The following is a 20,987-nucleotide window of genomic DNA, read 5'->3' as shown; positions in this document are numbered from 1 at the left end:
AATAATAAGCAGAGGTGACGACTCAGGTAGAACGATAGGATTCCCAAGGAAGCAAGAGTTTGACATCAAGTCGATACGCCGACAGACAACAATAGGTTTTCGAATATGATTGTCCGATATCTTGAATTATTGGCATAGCGCTCGCCTTTTCCCCTCGTTTTCTTTAGATTACTTCCAATATGTCGGATTGGAGGCTACATAGGTCAAGCCCGAGAACAATTCCTAGTGAATCCCGAGAGAGATTTGAGTATATACCGAAGAGAGTGGTGTTCAAACCAGACCCCGTGTCCCAATTCCCTAACCTTGCATTATCTCTTGCTGCCCGAGGTTTCACCGTACCACAAAGTAAACCAGGAAGAATTATTTCGGGGTGTGCAAATCCCGCTAATGATCTCCAAGGGAATAATAGCCTTGGTGGTTAGTCCCGGAAGTGATTGTTCTCGAATGACTTTCTACCTCAGCCCTCAGAGTGTACCCTCTCACTCTGCTATTCAATATCAGACCCTCTATATATCTATTTTACTAATTTATCCAGAGGTCTCTAGGTGTCACCAATTCTTCTAATACCCTGCCCACACCGAATCCGTTATATCAAAAGGGATAAATTCATAGAAAGTTGCTAAAATACAACTTCTGGTTGCGTTCGGGATGTAGATTTTGAAGGTCATATCGGATAGCCCTTCCCTCCATACAGAAGTCAAAGGTTCGTTATAGATTCTGGGGTACAAGGGGCTCATTGCCGACCAGTCTCTTTTTTGCCAAAAGGATCGCTCGATCTTCCAGAAATGCTTTGTATGGCGCTTTCGGGACAGTCCTATCTTTGTTCTCCCAAATTTGAAGTTGTCGAGTAAGATTCGAGCTCGGTTTGACTTTTGGTTTCGACGGGACGAAGTTCAATACTTCCACTTTCGGGATGCGGAGTTTGCGCATCAGATAGGCAACAATCATCGTTGGAGCATGATATACCTAAATCACAGTGGATTAATATAGCCTCCGAAGATGCACCGCATAGCTCGTCATTCGTGATATGTTTGTGGTCGATAGGCAAGGATGACAATGAAGATAGAGCAGGAGATGCCATTTGGTCAATAAAAGTCGTAAATCTCACTTATATGGACAAGAAGGTCTTGCGTTGATACAATTTTCTCGGAGCATGTCCCGGTTGTGTGAGCCTCATCCGGGCCGTGAAAGCCATCTCCCACTTCTTGTTCCTGTCATTTTTGGTATCCTTTTCTATCCTTTTCTGTTGCATGCTTGTCCATTATGGTTTACTTGAGGTTTCTTTTCTTCCTCCTTTGAACCCGAAGAATGGTGATGGCTGAGGGATTGAAGGTTGCTTGCGGGGTTAGAGTGGATGAGAGTAGCGCCCGATTGTGAGCTCATGTTTCGCTTAGAAACCCTCATATAAGTGAGCCCTATCCCAAGGTTGACTGCCTAACTTAACAAGAAGTGACTAACTATTCTCCTCGATTCGATTATTGAAACCCCTCAATCTAGTTTTGTTGTCTTGTGCATCTGTCCCACTTCTATCTATATAACCCAGTCGTCTCTGCTATATTCTGGCGCGGCTCAGTTGCCTGGAGAGTTTAACAATATAAAAAGATGGGTCGCAGAAGAGAGCCCCGCTGTCCGGCATTTGCACCGAAGCCCGAATCAGCCGCAGAGTGGAGATGACATCCGGGGATTTCTCGGCCGGCCGAACCCGCATCCACCTCGGGTGTAACGAGAAACAACGGTGATACGTGGATCACATTCATCGGCTCGGCCGGGGTACGGCAGGAGCCAGCGATCCGGCCGAGTGGATTAGAGCCCCGTGGCACCCCAGAAATGATACATATACATTCTAATGAAGTGTCCCGCATCTATACAATTCACACGACTGGACCGTCCCCGCTCATACTCGGAAACAACATCACGTCTGACACCCGGGCCAGGATATTGCGCATACTCCAGTCCTCGACCGGCAGCACGGTCGCCAGCTTGGGCGGGAGTTCCGGACTCGTATCAATCGACGGAGGCGAGGGAAACACCCGAGTAGGAACAACCGGGGCGGGCTTGCGGGCACGAAAGGCCTCGCGGATCTCGCGCAGCGCCCGCAGCGACGAGGACAGGTGTTTGGCAGAATCGGTGCGATTATTCGAGTGAGCTTCCCCGTCGTCGTACACATGGTCGGCCAGGACCACCTCCAGACGGTCTATCAGCGCCAACGTCTGCGGACCGTCGTCGTTGGCGACCAGCAAGAAGGCGGATGCAATGCTTCGCTGCAAACTGACCCACGAGCGTGAGCAATGCGAATTAATCTCGTGCAGCTCGACAAAGGAGTCGACAGTGCTAATTAGACTCGCAATGCAGTCCTCGCGGATCAGGGCCCGGCGCTGCTCGTCAAGATGGGCATGCGGGTCCAACGAAACCCGGCACAACACGGATAGCAGATACGATGAATGCAGTCGCAGCTCGGTGCGCTCGATGTGCTCGACCAGCGTTTGGCAGCGGTTTCGGTGCTGCAAATGCGGCGTCGCCTCGGCCAATATCCGCTGGATCCGCTGCTTGTACTCCCGGATTTCGTGAAACCGCGGTTGTGAAGAGGCCGGATACATGCGGGTCCGCAGCACTTCTAAAGCCAGCGACACGATCCGACACAGGGTCTCAAAGTAGGACCGGTGGCCCGGCATCGATTTACGATCAAAGGGAATTTCCGGCTGGCTGACCATGGTGATGGAAGGCCGATCATACGCGAGTGAGAAATGGCTGTTTTGAAAGGCCATTGTCCACCTAACACTTCTTAGTATGCAATATGCAACCTCGAAAAATCCCCCGGGCTTCTTACCAGACACGCCTCCGCACGGCTTGCTCCGCTAATGAAAAGCCCGTCGACTCGACGTGGAGACCCAACATTAAACACATACGCTCCGTCATGCCTGGACGGGTTAAAGGAATGCTCAAAATTAGGGGAAGTAATCACATACCGAGCAAGGTGTAAGAGGCACCCGCATTCATATTATATGATAAAATATTGCTGATAATCAAGAGAATCTGTATTACCTCAACCGTGGGCTGCGACACATAGTTCAACATTCGCAGACAGTGATAGGCGCAAGACACTGCAGCTGTCAGTATGGCCACTTCTTCGGGTGGAAAAGAGATAACCCACCATACACCCATGAGGTCAATTCGCGGTCTCGACTCGGGAAATCAGACAGCTGGCAGCCCGAGGCAAGGACCGCAAAAAGCAGACTGAGAAAAGCCAAGTCCATGCCAAACGGCTTCACTAACCCATTGGCATCGGGTCGATATTCCCCACCAGCACGCCGCCGACCTTCAAGGAGCTGACTTGTTTTGCGTTCCAGCTCGTCCAGATCGGACAAAACTGGATACAGCACGGCACCAATATCCTTATAGAAGCCCAGAAAGCTAAAATCGATCAGCACAGGCCACCTAGTCCCCAGACCAGAGGAACTCACTGCCAACACTTATCATCGTCCGGAAGAACATCGCACACCCCGGCAATATTGAAGGTGAAGGGGTCGGAGGACCACAAATCTACAAACGGGTATGCCACAGACTCGTTTCCCAATGCCAGCTCGGCCAGCAGGTCATCCTGCGAGGGTGCCTGGGCCGTATCCTCAGACCGTTGCGATTTGTTGAGAATGTCCACCAACGCCGAGCGGTATCCCAGATGGACCGCACCCGTCTTCAAGGCATTCGACCCATACACGCCCTCCGACCGATTGGAATTCCTGCGCTCGACCGGCGGCCAGTCCGGCCGTCGACGGTTAGAATGAGACTGGAAGAGCGAGTGCAAACTCCCCAGGATGTGTTCCATGGCAGCCATTTTGGTATTGATGTCATCCCACTCCGACTGCGAGATATCAACGAGGTCGGGCAGGTCCGGATCGTCGCTCGCCTGCGAGGGTAGGTCTGTTGCAAAGGAACCATCGCGTGTGTGGGCCCGGCGTGGATATGGGTAGGATGGCGAGGAAAATGAAGGCGGCTGGAAGGGAGTAGAGGAGGCGGAGGCGAGTTTCGTAGACGGGCGACCGTAGGAACAGGTAAAGTTGCGCTTGACGCAATTGCCGCAGGGAACGTTGCGATCGCAGCGGACTTTGCTGGCGCGGCAGGGCAGACAGGTCTTGCATTCGCGCGGTCGGCGGCGGATGGGGTTCCCATAAGACGACATCCTAATTATTCTTTTATCGGAACCCCGCGGGTGCTGCAGAGCGAGGGGAGGGAAAGTTGGCGATCAAACGGCATGGAGTGGAGTCGGAAGATTGGCAGCTTAACGGGCGCTGTCACTGGGAGCTGTCATTGTCACTTCCACTGTGCTCATCATGCGGGCGAAATCAGGTTGATCAAGATCAATTCTCTTGGAAGTTTATCGATTCGAGTCGAGAATCAATCCACGACATAGACCGTCGATCGCAGAGTGAGATAGAAGCTAAAACCTTGGCGTTGGAAGCTGGAAGATGCTCGAGTGGATGATTTCATCCGCCTTAAAGTGGAATGGCCGCATTAGGCATGTTGCTGCCCGAGGTTTCTACTATATCAACGTCCAACCTCCAAGGGAGATATGAATGGTTCTATCAAGGACAGGATGGTATTTCTACACAGGATCAACTCGTCATTGATACATTGCTACCATCAGGCGGGTTTCGCCGAAACTTGCGGCACCACCCACCAGTCGTGCCACCGGTTTTTGGAGCCCACGTCGGGGACATCCACCTGCAGTGTTTTCATGTTATTAGATGTCCCGGTAAGCGCCTTTTTGACCGTCTCAATGGTAATACTGCTGCCAATACAGGCGCGCATGGTGTCTTTCACGTCGCGCTTCCAATCCTCCTCAATGGCAATGCTCGGCATTTTCGCCGGCAGAGACGGGTCATCAATAAATGGCCCATGGGCAAGTGTGGCTTCCCATGCGCGCCGGGCTTCGATAATTGCTTTAGATGCGCGCTCTAAAACAGTGGCATCGCTATCGCCCTCTAGAGTCGCCTCGCGCTGATATTCCTCGTACGGGACCAGTTCCGGCAAGGAGATAGGAAGAAAATGTTTCATGCGTAGCTCGTACCGTAGCTTCTCACTCGAATATGCTTCGGGGGATGACGCAGACGGCAGTACTTTGTGACGAGCCAGCAGCACATACAGTGCATGCAAGGCAATGGCAAAAGCATCGACCGCAATAAGATGAGTGGTCAGTCGTTCAAGGGTCCGGAAGGATTTGTGGAAGGCGGCCGATTTAGGAACAAGATTGTCCGCGCGATTGCTGGCGGACATGATGTCTCGCTTTCTCGTCGCAACGGTGAACGTGCGGATTCGATCGATGTGTCCAAGATGCGTGGAGCATATATGAGACAAGTACCAGTACATGCCGGGAAGCTCCTCCGGCGCGTAGATTGAGAGCTCGAATCCCATTTGGAGGATGAGCCGAAGCTGGTTGAGTTTCTGGTGGTAAGCCCAGCTACTGAGCGGATACGTAAAGGTCTGCTCTCCGTTCTGCAGCGGCATCGGTGGTTCCGCGCTTAACGTGCGGATTTGAAGATCAAGATCCTCGGCCTAGTTACGTGAGTCAAAGTTCATCAAAATGAGATATTCAACTGACCTCCATCTGGAGATTATCCCAGTCCACAACGGTATGGCAAATCGTGCGACGAATACGACATCGGTTTAGACAAGCAGAACGCACAGTATCCACAAAAGGCTGCGGGGGTTAGCAGGGATAATATAGCAGTTGAAGAAGAAGGAAAAAAAAGTCGACAAACCTGCGCAAATCGTTTCTTAAACTCGTCCATCTTTTGAGCAATCTGGAAACGAGGATCAGACGGAAGCTCCACCTCGTCCGTGCTGGCCTCGAGCAAAATACTGGAAGGCAGCACCAGTTCGGCCAGATCGTCAAAAAGAAACTGCTTGACGGGAACAGCACCAAGAATAGTCATTTCACTGACTATCAAGGCTTGCAGGAGACATCGAATATAAACAGACGGCTGCGGCTTGCGAGATAGCAATGTCCATACAGCAGTCTATGGATGTCAGCGATGTTCAGTCAGTGATATAGTAGAGGCCTACCTTGAAGTTACTAGACCCGTGGTAATCGAGGATTTGTTCCATGTCAATGGCATCTTGGCACAACCGTTCCAAGTGTGCCAGCGCGTCATCGTGGCCGAGCTGCACTATCGGACGAGGTGGCACAGTGCTAGCGAGTCTTCGTTGGATCTTCATGCTGAATGCTTCGGGCAATGGCTTCCCCAAGGGCACTGAGCTTTTCAGGGGACCCAGATGAGATACACATGACTTAAAATTTTCGGTCGACCTGGTATCGAGAATATCAAGATCCTGGTCCAGTGCCGCCAAAAACTCACGCCGAAACAATAGCCGGCATCGGATGGCATCCCGGAGCTTCTGGTCGATGCTTTTCTCTTCATCAACCCAAGCCACTGCCTGATCCAGCAGACGGTAGAAGTGGGATGTATCAAACATGGCCAGCAGATTGCGATTGTAGAGTTGCGAAACAAAATCTTCCTCCTCATAAAAGTACTCAGAGGTCACTCGAATATGGACCAAATCACAGGCCTTGATCAATGCCAAACAGTATGCCCTTAGAACGAGGTTGACTAGAGGCGAGTCACTGGGTGGGCGATCGAACCGGGCGTCCTCGGCTGTTTTTGGGACGGGCCACAGTAGTCGATCGATATAAATCGACGTAAAAAGTGTTTGCGAAAGAGGATGGCCCCTGTGCCACGCCATCTGTCCCAATATCAGCAAAGAACATAACTACCCGGCCACAACACACCCACCTCGTGACAGAGCAACTGATCCATCAAGCCCACGACCTCTTCTGGTGTCAACGCCCGCCGCACATCGTAGTCGTCCTCCAGCGCCTGCGCATGGTTTTCCCCCGGGGCAATATATCCACTGTCCATTTTGGAGTCCATAATCTGAAAGCGATTGGGAACGGATCAGCGTTTCGTTTCAGATCGCACTTTGTTGGTGATCACGCACCTCCAATGCGCCCACGGCCTCAAATAACGTGAAGAGCTCATCTTTGACAAGCTTTCCGGTGTGTAGCTCTAGAGAACACCGTGAAAATTAGCTCTGGAAAAAAAAGATACCTCCAACGAAGATCAACTCACTGGCGGCGGCTTCTGTGAACTCGGCGGTGATGTCGCGCGGGACAGCGGACTGCGCAACCCGCGGGCGGGGAAAGCGAACCTCGTTATTTGGCAACATCACAAAGGACAGTCGAGGCTCTGCAGTCCGCTGCCGATGCTACTCATGCGAGCAAAGTCCAGAGAGCGCAGGAGTGTAGGATCACACGAATCGAGGGGTGGGCGGGGGGACGAGGGCGGAAAAAAGCGCTTCGGGCTGGAATTGGGTGGGAGTGACGCGCCCCGGCCACCACAGCACAAAACAACGATTTCAGTAACGTGCACTTTGAGCGCATCCGACCGCTTCCCGAAAGATGATTCCACCGTGCATAACCCGACCCATCTTCGACAAGACGGCCATGGATTTAAAGTCTGGATTCTGTTTCTGCGAGTCTGTCGAGACATGCTCTGCGCACGAGTGATTGATCCCGACAGGGGGGTCTTCACAGTGCCCTGGGCATGGACTATCTGAAACAAACCATCCACAGAATCATCCAAATTTTGTGAGGGCAATTAGCTCGGGGCCTATTGATAAAGCCCTCGAGCGCGAGAACGACATCGACAGCGAAGAAGTCCTCGAGTTCTCGTCTACGAGCACGCGAGTGCGGGCTAAACGTGCAAAGAGCTTATACACATGTTCTTTTGTGTGTTGATGCCTAGCATAGACACTCTCGGGACGTTTTTCGTGCATATCTTCTTCGCCTGTGCTAGGAACCTGTCTGGGCGAACCTACACTAGGAGGTTCTGGTCCGCGACATGTATCTGTCAAACTTGATGTCTGAACTACAGTGCCCACAGAGCATTATAGTCTCTTACCGCTCTCAAACTAATCTTCTGCACCAGGCACAGCACTCTTCCCGTCCCTGTGGCCCGATTGGCTCTCCCGATCTGCTCTACCCAAAGAGTTGAATTGAAGGGCAACTGGATGAACGTCGGGTTGATTACAGTACGTTGGCTATTGACAGGGCCACCGTTGTACCCCATTAGCTATATAAGGTGGTATATATTTATTCCGCTCCCTCAATGAATCATGTGTTGTTGGCATCTCCGTTGCTTCCAGCCATGGTGCGTGAAGAGCAGGCTTACTGACTCTTATCTTCTATATCGCACCACGGTTTCTTACTGCACTACAATGTTTGATCATTTTACGCTCATCTTGACTCACAAATAAAGTGAATATATTCAAACAAGCTAACCTGCCTACTTTGTAGGTATTCATCATTGGATATTAAGCGAAAGGGCTCATAAGCTATTGGGTTCACATCAGTCCCAATTAGCGGGGAGGCGACCTCGTTCAAGCCCTCCGGTCGGTCATGGATTTTTATCCTAGTAGCATCGATCATGATAGAATGCCTTGATTCAAGTACAGTTATACGGTCTGCCATTTCAAGCTGGGTCGTCATAGATAGTATACCTCGAGCCGTATACCTCGGTACCTAGGTAGGCATTATCTAGGGCTAGGTAACGAGTGCATCTGGGCTGGGCCAAAACCATAGTGAATTTTAATTATGAACAATCTCCTACCCCCATTTTCTCATCCTCGCCATGGTTATAATGCGAGTCCAATTTAGCTCACTGGGTGGAGTGATGGCGAGCCTTGTCGACAGTAACGATAACCCTAATCGGCGCTTGTCATTGGCCCGCAGGTAGAAGGAGCGAAGAATCAAATCGGCTGATCGACAGACTAAACTACTGAAGAAATGGAGATCTTAAAGTATTAAATCACGGAAGAGAGGGAAAGAGACTGCAATGAGTCTCTCCTACCACCCCTGAGTGTCTTTGTTTATTTGTTTTCGCAAAAGGCGCGGCCCCAATCCAGGTGGCTAGTCAACCCTTTTTTTTTTAGGGCCATCCTCTCTTAAGCGATCAGGATTGATATTTCTGCCACTATGATGCTTCCACTGTAAGCGTATCCACAGTAATCTCAAGCCCGAAAGTCACAGCTCAACCCTCGGGAAATATCTATCCACCGTCAACACCGTGAAGGAAAAGAAAAAGAAACCAAGCCACGGGCAAACCAGAAAAAGAAAAGAAAAGTTCCACTCTCTGTACTCTTCTTCTTTCCTCTTCCAGGCATACTGTACACAAATAAATAATATGGGGCATACTAAAAAGTCAACCAGTGGGCCTCGGGGCCCAAACAGGATCTGCGCCAGCTCATGAAAATCTTTTCACTGCACTCATGAAACCATCCACCAGTGGAATATCCCCATATTTAGAATGGATTTGCATGCAAATGCGAGGGTAGACTAAAACAAATCTGGATCCTCAACAACCTCCATAAATGAACCACGCCTGTCGCATGATAGATCTCCAAAAGAGGAATCCCATATAGCCTCAGAATCATGTCCCCCTGGGCGCTAGGGCAGTTGAACTGTATTGGGCTACGATGGGGCGCAACAATGGAGAAAACAACCCGCCAGTCGATGCTGGCAGGTAAAGGGGACTCCACTGAGTTTTATATAGCATAGCTCGCGCTTGTGTGATTCCCTGGCCCCGGCGATCTTATCCGGATTCAACGTTTGAAAGTGAGCCCAAATTCTACTAGAATTGCTGACCCACTCGTGAATCCCAATCCGGTGTCCTAGGCTGTTGCTTTGACATCGCCCATTCTTCCTTGAAAGCACTAAACCCATCGTCTATACGCATGATGTTGCTTTGCCCCAGCCGATGCTTGTCCATCCTTCATTCTTGATACTCCAGAAAGTGTACATCCAGGATGGCCTGGCTGAGAGAGAATCGGGAAACTCTTCCCAGTGTTCTTTTGGGGGCCTCCTGGAGGATCCATTCAACTTTTCTGGTGGGTAAATCATTGCCACTGTAGACTGTGGCGGATAAATATCGTCCACAGGCCAAGTCTCAATACAACTCTCCCTATAGGCCCTCTGAACCAACTTGCATGGACAGGCCTCCACACTTGAGCGCCCCCATTCATTCCACTCTCTCATTGAGGTCACCTCACGGGGAGGGGGGGGGGGGGGGGGGTGCGCAGGATTTCGGTGTTTGTAGAGACTCAGGGTGAGCCAATTGATTCCAGTAGTTCCACCAGCGTATAAGATGAGGGTAAATGTAGTGCCCCCAAGGAAGTTTCTTTTTTTCCCCTGTTTTTTCTCTCATAGCGCTGTCAGTGCTGCTCTTTTTGTCGTTTCTCTTTTTCTCTTATGTTTCCTCTGCTGTTATCCCTCCATTCTGCTTTACACAATGCACATAGCAAAGATGCCTCTACTTTTTGGCTGCTTGCTAGCCCTAGCCGTTTTCGTTGCGCTTCCTGATCCCACCTCTGCCTACCCAGCTCACTCGCAAGATCTCGTACCTCGAAGCACGGGAGAGGTAGATACCTACCCAAAGAGGCAGGATACGACACAACTCGGTAAACGACGCCCAACGCTACCTGCCATATTCCTGATCACCCTAGGAGTTGGGTTCCTGGGAACCCAGTCCCTGCTCGCCGGATATTCAATGAGTACCGCATGTGCCAACGCCAAGGGAGAAGCTCCAGGCGGATGGGAAAAGGCATGTATTGCCGCATTTGTCGAGGTACAAATCGAGAGGGTATTATACACATTCTTTGGCGTTCTGTTCGTCTTGGTCGGGATCTATGGAACCGGGAGAGCCTCACGCACGGAAGGGTTACATGGCACCGAGGGCACCGAGTACGACGGCATGGATCCTGACCTGGAGCGAATGTCCCGCATGCAAGCCATGAGGGCCCAACTCTGGGCCTATCGCCAAGAGGACGACCCAGAGCTGGGTCTGCCCCGACGAAAAGGAAAAGACCGCCGGCATTCCAACGACGGACATCCATCATTGCTCGGCGAGAAAAGCTGTGAAGACGACGCGGACTTGAACTGTGTGCCGCACCGTGTGTGGTATGACTCCCCCAGCACGGGCAGTCTCCACCGACGAAACGGCGCCGGCGACATACACGCGATCCATCACACTCCTCTCGACTTTGACTTCCGCACCCCTTCGCGTCGACGCCGTGACATTCATATCAACCCCGTCCAGGACCACTTCAACGACAACTACATCGAATGCGCCGGTGAAGAGGTGCCGTCGAAGAAAAACGACGGATTTTTTAGTGGGACCGTCTACCGGATGAATCTGGAATCCTTGAAGCATGTGCAATTGAAGAACGACTCCCTGAAGCTCGGCCACGAGAAACAAGCATTGGGCGATGCTGCGCGGGCGACGCTTCCGCGCATGCAGCCTGCGCTGAAACAAGGCCAGGAAGGCATGTTCTGCCTGGACTTCTTTGTCCAGGACACCGACGACAAGTGGCACTGGGGTATTACGTCCTACTACTACCAAACCACGAATCCGAATCATCATTATGGCCGCAATGAGACCTTTCTGGAGAGTTGTGCGCGGGCAACTTAAGCTGGCGTGCGTTGTTGATTCGAGGATGTTTTGTCAAAACTAGCTGGGCCGGCGTCAAAATATTTCTTATGCATTTCCCGGTGTTTTCATGCATAGAAGAATAAAACCCATTGTTGACCATGGAGTTGATCTGACCTTTGGCCTCTTTTCTCCCTGTTTTGGTCCCATCAGTTATGGCAATATAGCATTGGGCGTGGCATGTTAAAATGGGGTGTTAGATAGTCACTTAGGAGTATGTACCATCAACTAAAAGACGCGAATCTTGGTTGCATGTTTTTTCTTGAATCTTTTTGATAGCTGGTTCTGATTACGTTTCAAGTCCATGGCACCGTGGACTATGCCGGAATAACCAGATCCCAATTGAAGCCATTTTGATTTTGAATGTATGTTAGCTGAATGGTAGATCAGAGTGAGATGAAGATGTTGCAATAGCAGCTCCATAACCCAGTCACCAAATCAGCGGAATGAGATGCGTCTTTCTCTTTTGGTCGTCTTTTCTTGCCTTATTCATCTTTTATAACCCAGATTCTGTCAACCTCCACCGGCGCATCTCCCCAGATCAACTGCCGAGATGTTCAATATCACTGCATCTACCTCCTCTTTCCCCTGGACCAAATCAATTCAAGGTGCTATGTGGGAAAAGAACACGAAAAAGAGAAAACAAGAAAACAAGCCAATCACCTGTCCACCGGAGAAGCGCTGGTGTTGGGACCAGAGAAGCAAAGAAATATTGTACGAGAAGGCAAAATAACAGGTGCCTGCACAGGCGTTGCGCAGGATAAGGGTAAGACCGGGAGCCTATTAGAACTCCCAATCCTCTTCAACCGACTTGATGGCCCACTCGAACTTCTCACGGAGGGCCTTGGAAAAGAACTTCTCAATGGGCACGTCAAACTTCTTGCTGAAAACAACAGAGAGACGGGGATCAATGTAGTTCTGGAGAAACTGTTAGTCAATGCGCAGTAGTGCCAGCAGCCAGACCAAGAAACTCACGATCTTCGAAGTTCCCAGCGCGACCTCTTTGTTGTCTTCTTTATCCTGGGCCTGGACGGACATGTTCTCGACGCGCTGGTCAAGCTTGACAATGTTGGCCTCAAGCTTTTCAACCGAAGGCCCCCTGCCCTCAGCCTCCACCTTGCCGGTCTTGTTCTCCTTATTGAATTTCTTATCCATCTCTTTGACGACCTGCAGGCGCTCCTCGAGTTCAGAAGCCTTCATCTCCTTCTCGCCCTCGGCGACCCGCTTCTCGTTGTCTTTCTCGAACTTCTTCTTTATTTTCTGAGTCTGTTCCTCCATAAGGAAAGCTTGGTGCTCCTTGACCCAGTCCTGGTCGAGATCCTCGTCCAATTCAAAGAATGAGGCGCCCTTCTTTTTCTTCAGGCTGGGCTCCAGATCGAGCATCTGCTGCTTCATCCGCCACTTTTGGTAGCGAAGTCCTTTGATCTGTTGGTAAAATACAACCATCATTAGTCGTCCCTGACTAACGGGAGTAAAGTGACAAAAACTTACCCGTTCGCTCATCTTCTCCATCTGGTTCGCATGCCCGGCGGTGACGGTTCGCTTGTGGTTACAAAGGATAGCAACCTTGCGGTTCGCATCATTGTACGCCTTGACTTTCTCGGCGACTGTACCCGTGGCTTTCATTTCCCTCAGCAGGTTGCCCATGGTAAAGGAAGCGTTGTAGGTACGGAACACCTTAGCAGTCAAGCCCGGCATGTAGTTCTGAAGGTGCTTGTTGAGAGCAGAAGTCTTTGTTCTGGGTCAGTTGCGTCCAAGCTTGTCCACCGGGGGGCATTCATACCGTCAACCGGTCAAAAACCTCGTCTCCATTTTTCTTGGGGGCCTTCTTAAAGATTTTCAAATTCTTGAAAACTTGCGGGTCCACCTTGACCTCGTCATAAAACCGAATGCTATCCTTACCCAGGAAATCGAAAACGACCGTGTTCGGCGGCTTGAGAGTGATGTTTTCGTACTTGAGAGAGCAGCAGCCAACAGTTTCCGCCTCATCTTCACCTTTCTCATTTCCGGCACGGAGAGCAAATTGATCAATGAGGTAAACAGCTGTGGCCTTTTGGCGCTCCACCATCATGTCATGCTTGAGGTTCTTTTGGTAGTCCTTGCGAATCCGGTCGATGTATTTCTTGAGCTCACGGGCCTTCTCGAATTTCTTGTAATCGCTTTGTCCTTTGACGTCGGAATTGGCGGCCAACATCACATACTTGTAGTTGCCGTTGATGTTCTCCTGCCACATAGCAAGCCAAGTCCCTTCTCGGTCATGTTTCACCTCCTTCCAGCGGTGGCCTTCTGGGGGTGGCGGGACCTTGGCCTCCTTGCCGATGTTGATGGTGATTTGCTCAGGCTGCACTCTGGTCTTGACACGGCCAGTTTTGGGGTGCTCGCCTCGTCCACGGAAGAGCGAAGGAGGTTCCACACGGAAGTTTCCTACCTTCTGCTTGCGACCGTCCCAAGTGCAGAACATGTAAGGACCCTCTTGCTCATCTTTCTCAGCTTTGAGGCGCTTTTTCTCGGCCGCAGGCAGGTTTCTCTTTTCGTCACGCTGGGCATCGAAGAACTCGAACATAGGCTTGAAGTCGCACTTGGAAAACTCCTTGATGTCAACCTTGTTGCCTTTGGAATCTTTCGCACCCCCGGTCTCCTTGAGAATATCCTTGAAGTCCATGAAGAAGTTTTTCTGGAACACAGGGTTCTCCACATTGTGGGTGGAATTAAGCATGGTTCCGAAAAACCCAGCAACCTCTTCGGCTTCAGGCGCGAGCGTGACTGGAATTCCGTCATACTTCATTTTGACGTTCTTGGGTAATGGTTCATACGGAGGAGGGAAAACCACGCCGTTGTGCTCCAGCGTCGTCCATTTGGTGGTCCCATCGCTCTTGGTGGGGTCTTCCCACCACCGGTATTCATCTTCTTCCTCTTTCTCATCCGCGTCCTCGCTCTCTGCCTTGACTGCGGTGGCTTTGCCCTTGCTCTTCTTAGGGGTCACTGGCTCTGCTTTCACTTTTTTCAGAGCGGCCTTGTTGTCAAGGGGTTCCTTCTTGACACCGTTGGTCTGCTTTTTGGCTGCCGCGGGCTTGGCCTCCTTCTTCGGAGCTGCAGGTTTCCGCGTAGCTTTTGCGTCCTTGGCCGCGTTCTGTTCAATCTTCTTCTTTTCGGCAGAAAGCTTTCTTTCGATTGGAACATCCGAGTCCGACTCGTCCCCGATAGCCGTCTCGGAAGCCTTGGGCAGCTTTCTTCCGTTGAGTGCCAGAGGCACATCGTCGTCTGTTTCGGGATCCTCGTGCTTCACCGACGTCCGGCGACGTTTGCTCTGTCGAATGGTCAGCCGCTGAAATCAACAGCGACGCTAGAGTCGCGGAGGGTAGAACGTAGACGATATCATCATGGAGCGTAGCGTACCAATGGTTGATCCTCTTCCTCACTCGATTCAGGTTCTATATAGAACTTCTTCTGATCCACACTTGCACGGGATTTGCGCTTGCTGAGCCCACGCGCATCGCCCTCAGCGTCCTCCATGTTGACGTCCTTGTCTTGCACGGGGCCAAACCGAATAGAGACACCGGGGTCGATGTGACCATTGGCTATTGGGGCACTGGCATCTTCCATTTTGACGTCAGGGGACTTCACGTTGCTCTTCGCTGAAGGAGGGTTGGCTAGAATAGAGGACGGCATGTTAACCAAGGTCAATTTGAAATTAAATGCAAGAATCAAGAGCCAGAGCTAGTGAGGAATAGCGGGGATAGGGGGGAATGAAAGGAAAAAGTGACGGGTTGCGATGAAAAACAGAGAAAAAAAAGCCGAGGGAGCGCATAGATGCAACCGAGTCACCCGAGGGGAGCTTACCATTAGCACGACCATTCGCGCGTACGAGGGGGGTATCGTCCTCGGAGGAGCTCATGATGGCAGCTCGAAGCCCTGGAAGGCGAAGGCGAGTCTGAGAGTGAAAATACCGAGTCGCGAAGGGGAGATGACCTCGTGCGCCGCGCCGGGCAAACAGAGCCGACACCTGATAGAACGATGAAGTCGAGCAAATTCTGGCCAATGAAGAGAGAAGAGACTACAAAAAGAGGGATGATGCATCAATGATGCCAAGGGGGAAGGGGGTTAATGGGGAGACGTGGAAGGTGAGGAAGATGAGGTGAGAAAAGTCGAGAAAGTAGAAGAGGTTGGGGGAAATGAGCGAGGAATGGAATGGAAAACGAGGCCGTGACCACTCGTCGATGGGCTGCCTGAACTTACAGGCTGCCACATGCGCCGAATGTCGGAATGGCTCGCCGTAGAGAATTGCCTACTTGGGTTTAGCGCGCCCTCCCACGGCAGGCGGACGGACCCAGGAGTTCAACTTCGCACTTCCATCCCGAGCGAGGCTTCTGCGTCGAACGAGTGACCCTCCCTACTCTCCACCCCTCCCTTTCGCAGTCCCCATCTGCCATCCTCAATCCTCTTCCAATCTCTTGCACCATGCTTACCCGTGCTGTTCGCCCGGCCCTGAGGGCTGGCAGTGCTGCCGTGACCCGGTAAGTCCTCGGAACCCGCCTCGTGCCAGCTGCCCTTTTACCCGGAGCACCCGACGCAACTACCTCGCTGCGGCCCCAGCCAGATATTGTCTGGCCTGGAGATTTGAAACACAATTCGAGTTGCTAACTAGGAATTTAGCACTGCCCCGCCCAATGCCGCCAACTTCGCGACTCTGCGTGAGATCGAGGGCCGTCTCAAGTCCATCAAGAACATCGAGAAGATCACCAACACCATGAAGATTGTTGCGTCTACCCGTCTCACCCGTGCCCAGAAGGCTATGGATGAGTCCCGCGCCTACGGTCAGACCTCCAACACCGTCTTCGAGAAGGCCGAGACCAAGCCGCTGGACGACAAGAAGACTCTGCTGGTCGTTGCCAGTTCCGACAAGGGTCTTTGCGGTGGTATCCACTCGGGTCTGACCAAGGCCACCCGCCGTATTTTGGAAAACACTCCCAACGCCGACATTGTCATCATGGGTGAGAAGGCCAAGGCTCAGCTGTCCCGTGTCGCCGCCGACAAGATTGTCCTGAGCTTCTCCAATGTCTGCAAGGACATCCCCACCTTCGCCGATGCTCAGGCCGTCGCCGACCAGATCGCTCTACTGCCGACCGACTACGCTAGCGTCCGCATCATTTACAACTCGTTCATCAACGCCCAGAGCTACGAGGCTACCGCGATCGAGGCCTACTCTGAGGAGGCCATTACCCAGTCTCGTGCGTATTCCAACTTTCTCAGACACTCATATTTTCAATGCTAATGCCACTGTTTCTCTTCCAGCCAACATCTCGTCTTTCGAGGTTGACGATGAGGCTCTGGCTAGCCTTCGTGAATACGCCCTTGCCAACAACCTCTTCTGGGCCATGGCCGAGGGCCATGCTTGCGAGATCTCGGTACGCATTTTCTTCCAGGTTCAATCCAAAACTGATCCGCTAACCTTACCCCCAGGCTCGTCGTAATGCTATGGAGAACGCCTCCAAGAACGCCGGTGAGATGATCAACAAGTATGACTACGTTCCCTGTTTTTACAGATTGTCGTGACTAACCACCCCTTAGGTTCCAGATCTTGTACAACCGTCAGCGTCAAGCCGCCATTACCGGAGAGCTGGTCGAGATCATCACTGGTGCCACCGCTAGTGCGGACATGTAGAAGCACCCTTCTACACGAAGAAGTCGTCCTTAGTGTAGACTTGTTCATATTTAGATCAGCCTTCTGCTTGTGTAAAATCAGTGTCAATCCATTTCTATCTCCTTTGTGTCATGGGGTCAATTCCCACCGTAAGTGGTCGTGACGGCGAGTACCGGATACCGTGATGTCTTGCCAGGCTCTTTCCGTCTCACGACTTTGCCTGAATCTGTGCGCTGCCTCCCTTCTACACCATTTCTCTATCATTATGCCCTTCTTTTCCTCCCCCACAAACCAACCCGTCATCTCCTTTTTCTTCAAGAGAGCCAGCTTCTTTTTAGACTGATTTGATCCAGGCTCACGACTGGGGTTATCTGCAACACCAACCTCCTCTCCTTGTCCAAGTCTTCCCAAGACAACACACTCGAGAGTGAGATACCTGCTTGCATTACTTGATATGTCGTCAATTCGAGTTGCTGTCGATTTCTATGCCACCCTAGGTGTGTCCCATCGAGCTACAACCAAAAATATCAACGATGCTTACCAGAAGCTCGCACTGAAACACCATCCAGACAAAGCCGGCACTGACGCTGCCTCTCTGGGGAAGTTTCAACGTGTAATTCACTCCCACTTGTGCTTTCAGATCCTGGTAACTAATCAGCTCATGGCCAACAGATCTATGAGGCAGTGGACACCCTCCGGGACCCCGATCGACGCCGCAGATATGACCACTTGCAGGGTATCGATAAAAGAGACAGCCGATATGAAGCAGGTTGCGCGAGAGGAACGGTATACGTGGATCCGTGGTCAATGGAAACTCTTCAGCCTTGCTGCGACCCGAGCGAAGAGAAACCCGAGTCTACAAACACCTACACGCTTGAAATATGGGAGGCCGATTATGCCGGCATCGACCCGGAATTAGAAAAGGCAAAGGAGAAAATGCGTAAAGAGGCAATGCAGCAGGAAGGGCTGGACGAGACAACAGGGAACGAGACCGATGTGGAACTAGAAGACGGGGAAGAGGGCGTCGAGCTCGACCAGGCGACTGAATATGCAACTGCTGAATTCTGTTTTCACAATGGTGACGTCTGCGACTGCTACCGCTACCTTTTCACTGATCTCACACTTGAAGATGACGAGGGCTCTGGCTGCCTCGCTCAAGACAGTAACATGGAAACCACTGATGACGATGAATCGAACAATCGACTCAATATCCACCAGTCCGACGAAGTCGCTGAAGTGCATCTTGATACCAACGCCAATGCCCCACTGGATTCATTGAGGGCATACTTCCAAGCCAAACGCATTGATGGTCGTGGCCACTACACGACTGAGGACATGCACGCCAAGCTCCATTGCATGGTGCTGGGAACCTTCTGCGGCTGGCTTGAGGGTGCTCGTCTATCGTTCCCTAATGCTCAGCCGGTGTCTAGTCAGTCTGATCCACATTCTTGTTCTCACGTGGGATCTTGGATCAAAGGTTTGACTCGCCCCGGTGCGAGTTCTGTTACCAATGGTTGCCCATCTGTGTCCTGACTTGCCCAGGCCGTGGCATCCAGGCGTGCGTCCGGTACAATTTGCGAGATATTCGGAAGTCACTGCGACGTCAGATCATTGATCCTGGGGTTTCTTTTCCTTTTCGTTCTTCCACGGCGATTTCCATGTTACGTAGCATGTCATGGACGGTGGAGAGCAGTGTTTACTCGTTCAGTAGGGCCACGCCGCTACGAATGCTTTTCCCCAAGTCGACTATTTGTTTTCATAACCAACGGTGATGTGCCCTATGCCAGTTAGTTCCAGATTAAGGCATCAATTGAAGAAAAAAAAAGTCGATTGATTCTAATTTCTAAGCATCAGTCTATATGTGGGTTGCATTCCTTCGTCAGACGTGTCGTATTCAAACATGTTTCTTCGTGTCATGCCAGGCAAGGTTGTATAGGCTATGCTCGAAATGCTCAGTGGCTCACGTTTTCAACAGCATGTTCAGGAGCGTCGACATCTACCAAATGTGAAGCTGGCCAGTATGGTAAGGCTACCTTCAGCAGGCGTCATTCAACGACCACTCCAATAGTATAATGGATTCCCCTGCGCATGGCCCCCTAAGAGGATGCGATAGGTGGGTGTCGTTGTATAGCTCGTTGAGTTCAGTACTCATCGATCAAATCGATAGATGACCAGCTCCCGGTTGCAATTTTCACCTAGCAAGTATCTCTCGCAGCCGCATATTTTGCCTCGTCCCGTGAAATCCAGGTTTTCCGCCGTGGCCTGTGAGCCAGGATTCTGAATACTCAGGTAGATCGTTGGGTCTTGAGCCCAATTGATCGGATCGAAGTGCAGACAGAAGCTGAGGCAGGCCTCTTGGTCGGTGACCTGGGCGATGACACCAAACCAGGACTCGACCAAGAATGCAAAGAAACTCAGAGGCATTGCTTGTAAGCTACAATTTCCACGATACGGTGGCAGTATAAATTCACTGTGTCGTCGCCAATGGGGACCATGTCCTGTTAGTGGGATGCTAGTGGTGATGGTCTGCGGAAGGCCGAATGGCTCGGGAGGTTCGTCGGTCAACCAGTTGCAGATGTTCTCTGTTATTTCCACAGCCTGGCCATCCTTGGTGACCTCGAGCCGCTGGATACTAGGACAACCCCGTTGTCGGACGGAGAAAAACTCCAAATCTCGGAACCCGAACCGTGACACAATGGATGGCCGCTGATCAGATTCCTCCTCTCTTAAACGCCCGGTAGGATCTAGCGATGGGCGGTAAGAAGATGGCATCGAGATATCCCAGACAAACAGCGACTCGATGGGTGCATCTTCGTCTGCCGTGTATAGGCTGCGATTAGGTTGCCATATATAAATCACATAGTGCGTGTTGCTATGTGCAGAGAAGAACCGGTCTCGCTCGCTCAGCGGATGGCCGAGGAACATTATCTTCCATTCATTGCGTGGAATGATGCTCCAGCCGTGATTTGCATTTCTGGTCACTTCGAAGGATGAGGCGAAGTGTCGATGCACTCCATCGCTATCATTTAGCCAGTGGAAGGCCTTGGGTTCTGCCCACTCCACCACCAACAACCGGTCCTGCAGCCGAACGCGACGGACAACTTTGCCGCGGATGGTGAAAGGTACCATGAACCGGCGGTCATTCTCCAAGTCCATCAGGACCAGACATTGGTCATCTGCGCTGGGATACACTAGCAGCCCGTCTTCCACCGACCATAATGCCTCGGAGAACTGGCGGTCAACGATCTGTCTCAGGTGGCTAGCGTGGGACTCCCATGGCTGGACCTGAAACCATTCTCGATCGCCTGAGGTGCCAAAATCATCGCATAGTCGATATTTTTGGATGGAGCGGGGCTTTCCTCGCTCGAGGTGATCATATCGAGAGGCGACCTGATCAAAGACCCGACGCCCATGGCGGGTGTCTTCTACGCCTGAGCGACCATTCTGGAGATCGCGGACTTCTTTGGTCCATGGGAATAGCTTCTTCACCAGAGGGAGCAAGATAACCGGGTTGCCAAAGGCCTCGTTCCAACAACGTGAAACGCGGCGGCAGCGAACCAGATCCCGCGGGGCCAAATAACCCAGGATCATCCAAAAGATGTCCCGGGGCAAAAAGGCCAGATTATTGCGAGTTTCCTGCAGCGTTTGGGTTGGGGCTGTCATTGTTGGGGACGCATGGGAAGGATGGCAGTTGGAGAAGGCGCTCTCCGCATGCCAAGAGCTTCAGGACACCTTGCGTCATGCCACTTTTAAACTGGCCTTTTCGCTTCTTCTTCTCTCCCATGCTTTTCTACCCTCTTGTATAGCTG

At 51.5% G+C, this 20,987-nt stretch overlaps 7 protein-coding genes across 7 annotated transcripts; 3 read left to right on the top strand and 4 right to left on the bottom strand.

The window, feature by feature from the left end:
• Nucleotides 1–1,871: 1,871 nt before the first annotated feature.
• On the bottom strand, nucleotides 1,872–4,177 carry NUU61_009454 (uncharacterized protein; the record flags this gene model as incomplete). Its single annotated transcript, XM_056659979.1, has 5 exons — nucleotides 1,872–2,772; nucleotides 2,828–2,918; nucleotides 2,967–3,101; nucleotides 3,152–3,411; nucleotides 3,462–4,177. 5 exons carry the CDS (start codon nucleotides 4,175–4,177, stop codon nucleotides 1,872–1,874), a joined length of 2,103 nt encoding a protein of 700 aa, XP_056508272.1.
• A 461-nt stretch (nucleotides 4,178–4,638) lies between these two features.
• Nucleotides 4,639–7,221, bottom strand: NUU61_009453 (uncharacterized protein; the record flags this gene model as incomplete). Its single annotated transcript, XM_056659978.1, has 7 exons — nucleotides 4,639–5,550; nucleotides 5,597–5,695; nucleotides 5,757–6,014; nucleotides 6,061–6,738; nucleotides 6,789–6,929; nucleotides 6,994–7,061; nucleotides 7,125–7,221. The coding sequence occupies 7 exons, from the start codon at nucleotides 7,219–7,221 to the stop codon at nucleotides 4,639–4,641; spliced, it is 2,253 nt and encodes a 750-aa protein (XP_056508271.1).
• Nucleotides 7,222–10,355: 3,134 nt separating this feature from the next.
• NUU61_009452 (uncharacterized protein) lies at nucleotides 10,356–11,519 on the top strand (the record flags this gene model as incomplete). Its single annotated transcript, XM_056659977.1, has 1 exon — nucleotides 10,356–11,519. The coding sequence occupies one exon, from the start codon at nucleotides 10,356–10,358 to the stop codon at nucleotides 11,517–11,519; it is 1,164 nt and encodes a 387-aa protein (XP_056508270.1).
• An 801-nt stretch (nucleotides 11,520–12,320) lies between these two features.
• NUU61_009451 (DNA topoisomerase 1) lies at nucleotides 12,321–15,432 on the bottom strand (the record flags this gene model as incomplete). Its single annotated transcript, XM_056659976.1, has 6 exons — nucleotides 12,321–12,455; nucleotides 12,513–12,962; nucleotides 13,029–13,268; nucleotides 13,321–14,844; nucleotides 14,934–15,172; nucleotides 15,378–15,432. 6 exons carry the CDS (start codon nucleotides 15,430–15,432, stop codon nucleotides 12,321–12,323), a joined length of 2,643 nt encoding a protein of 880 aa, XP_056508269.1.
• A 563-nt stretch (nucleotides 15,433–15,995) lies between these two features.
• Nucleotides 15,996–17,199, top strand: NUU61_009450 (F1F0 ATP synthase subunit gamma; the record flags this gene model as incomplete). The annotated part of the gene is made up of 5 exons (XM_056659975.1): nucleotides 15,996–16,051; nucleotides 16,191–16,765; nucleotides 16,830–16,942; nucleotides 16,998–17,053; nucleotides 17,106–17,199. The coding sequence occupies 5 exons, from the start codon at nucleotides 15,996–15,998 to the stop codon at nucleotides 17,197–17,199; spliced, it is 894 nt and encodes a 297-aa protein (XP_056508268.1).
• A 433-nt stretch (nucleotides 17,200–17,632) lies between these two features.
• NUU61_009449 (J domain-containing protein) lies at nucleotides 17,633–18,711 on the top strand (the record flags this gene model as incomplete). Its single annotated transcript, XM_056659974.1, has 2 exons — nucleotides 17,633–17,791; nucleotides 17,851–18,711. The coding sequence occupies 2 exons, from the start codon at nucleotides 17,633–17,635 to the stop codon at nucleotides 18,709–18,711; spliced, it is 1,020 nt and encodes a 339-aa protein (XP_056508267.1).
• Nucleotides 18,712–19,326: 615 nt separating this feature from the next.
• NUU61_009448 (F-box protein) lies at nucleotides 19,327–20,841 on the bottom strand (the record flags this gene model as incomplete). The annotated part of the gene is made up of 1 exon (XM_056659973.1): nucleotides 19,327–20,841. The coding sequence occupies one exon, from the start codon at nucleotides 20,839–20,841 to the stop codon at nucleotides 19,327–19,329; it is 1,515 nt and encodes a 504-aa protein (XP_056508266.1).
• Nucleotides 20,842–20,987: the final 146 nt, after the last annotated feature.

This window comes from Penicillium alfredii (assembly GCF_028826965.1).
Source record: "Penicillium alfredii strain IBT 34128 chromosome Unknown utg000011l_segment0_segment0, whole genome shotgun sequence".
In the NCBI taxonomy this organism is placed as follows: Eukaryota; Fungi; Ascomycota; class Eurotiomycetes; order Eurotiales; family Aspergillaceae; genus Penicillium; species Penicillium alfredii.
The sequence above is the reverse complement of the archived record's forward strand: the minus strand, read 5'-3'. Positions and strand labels throughout refer to the sequence as shown.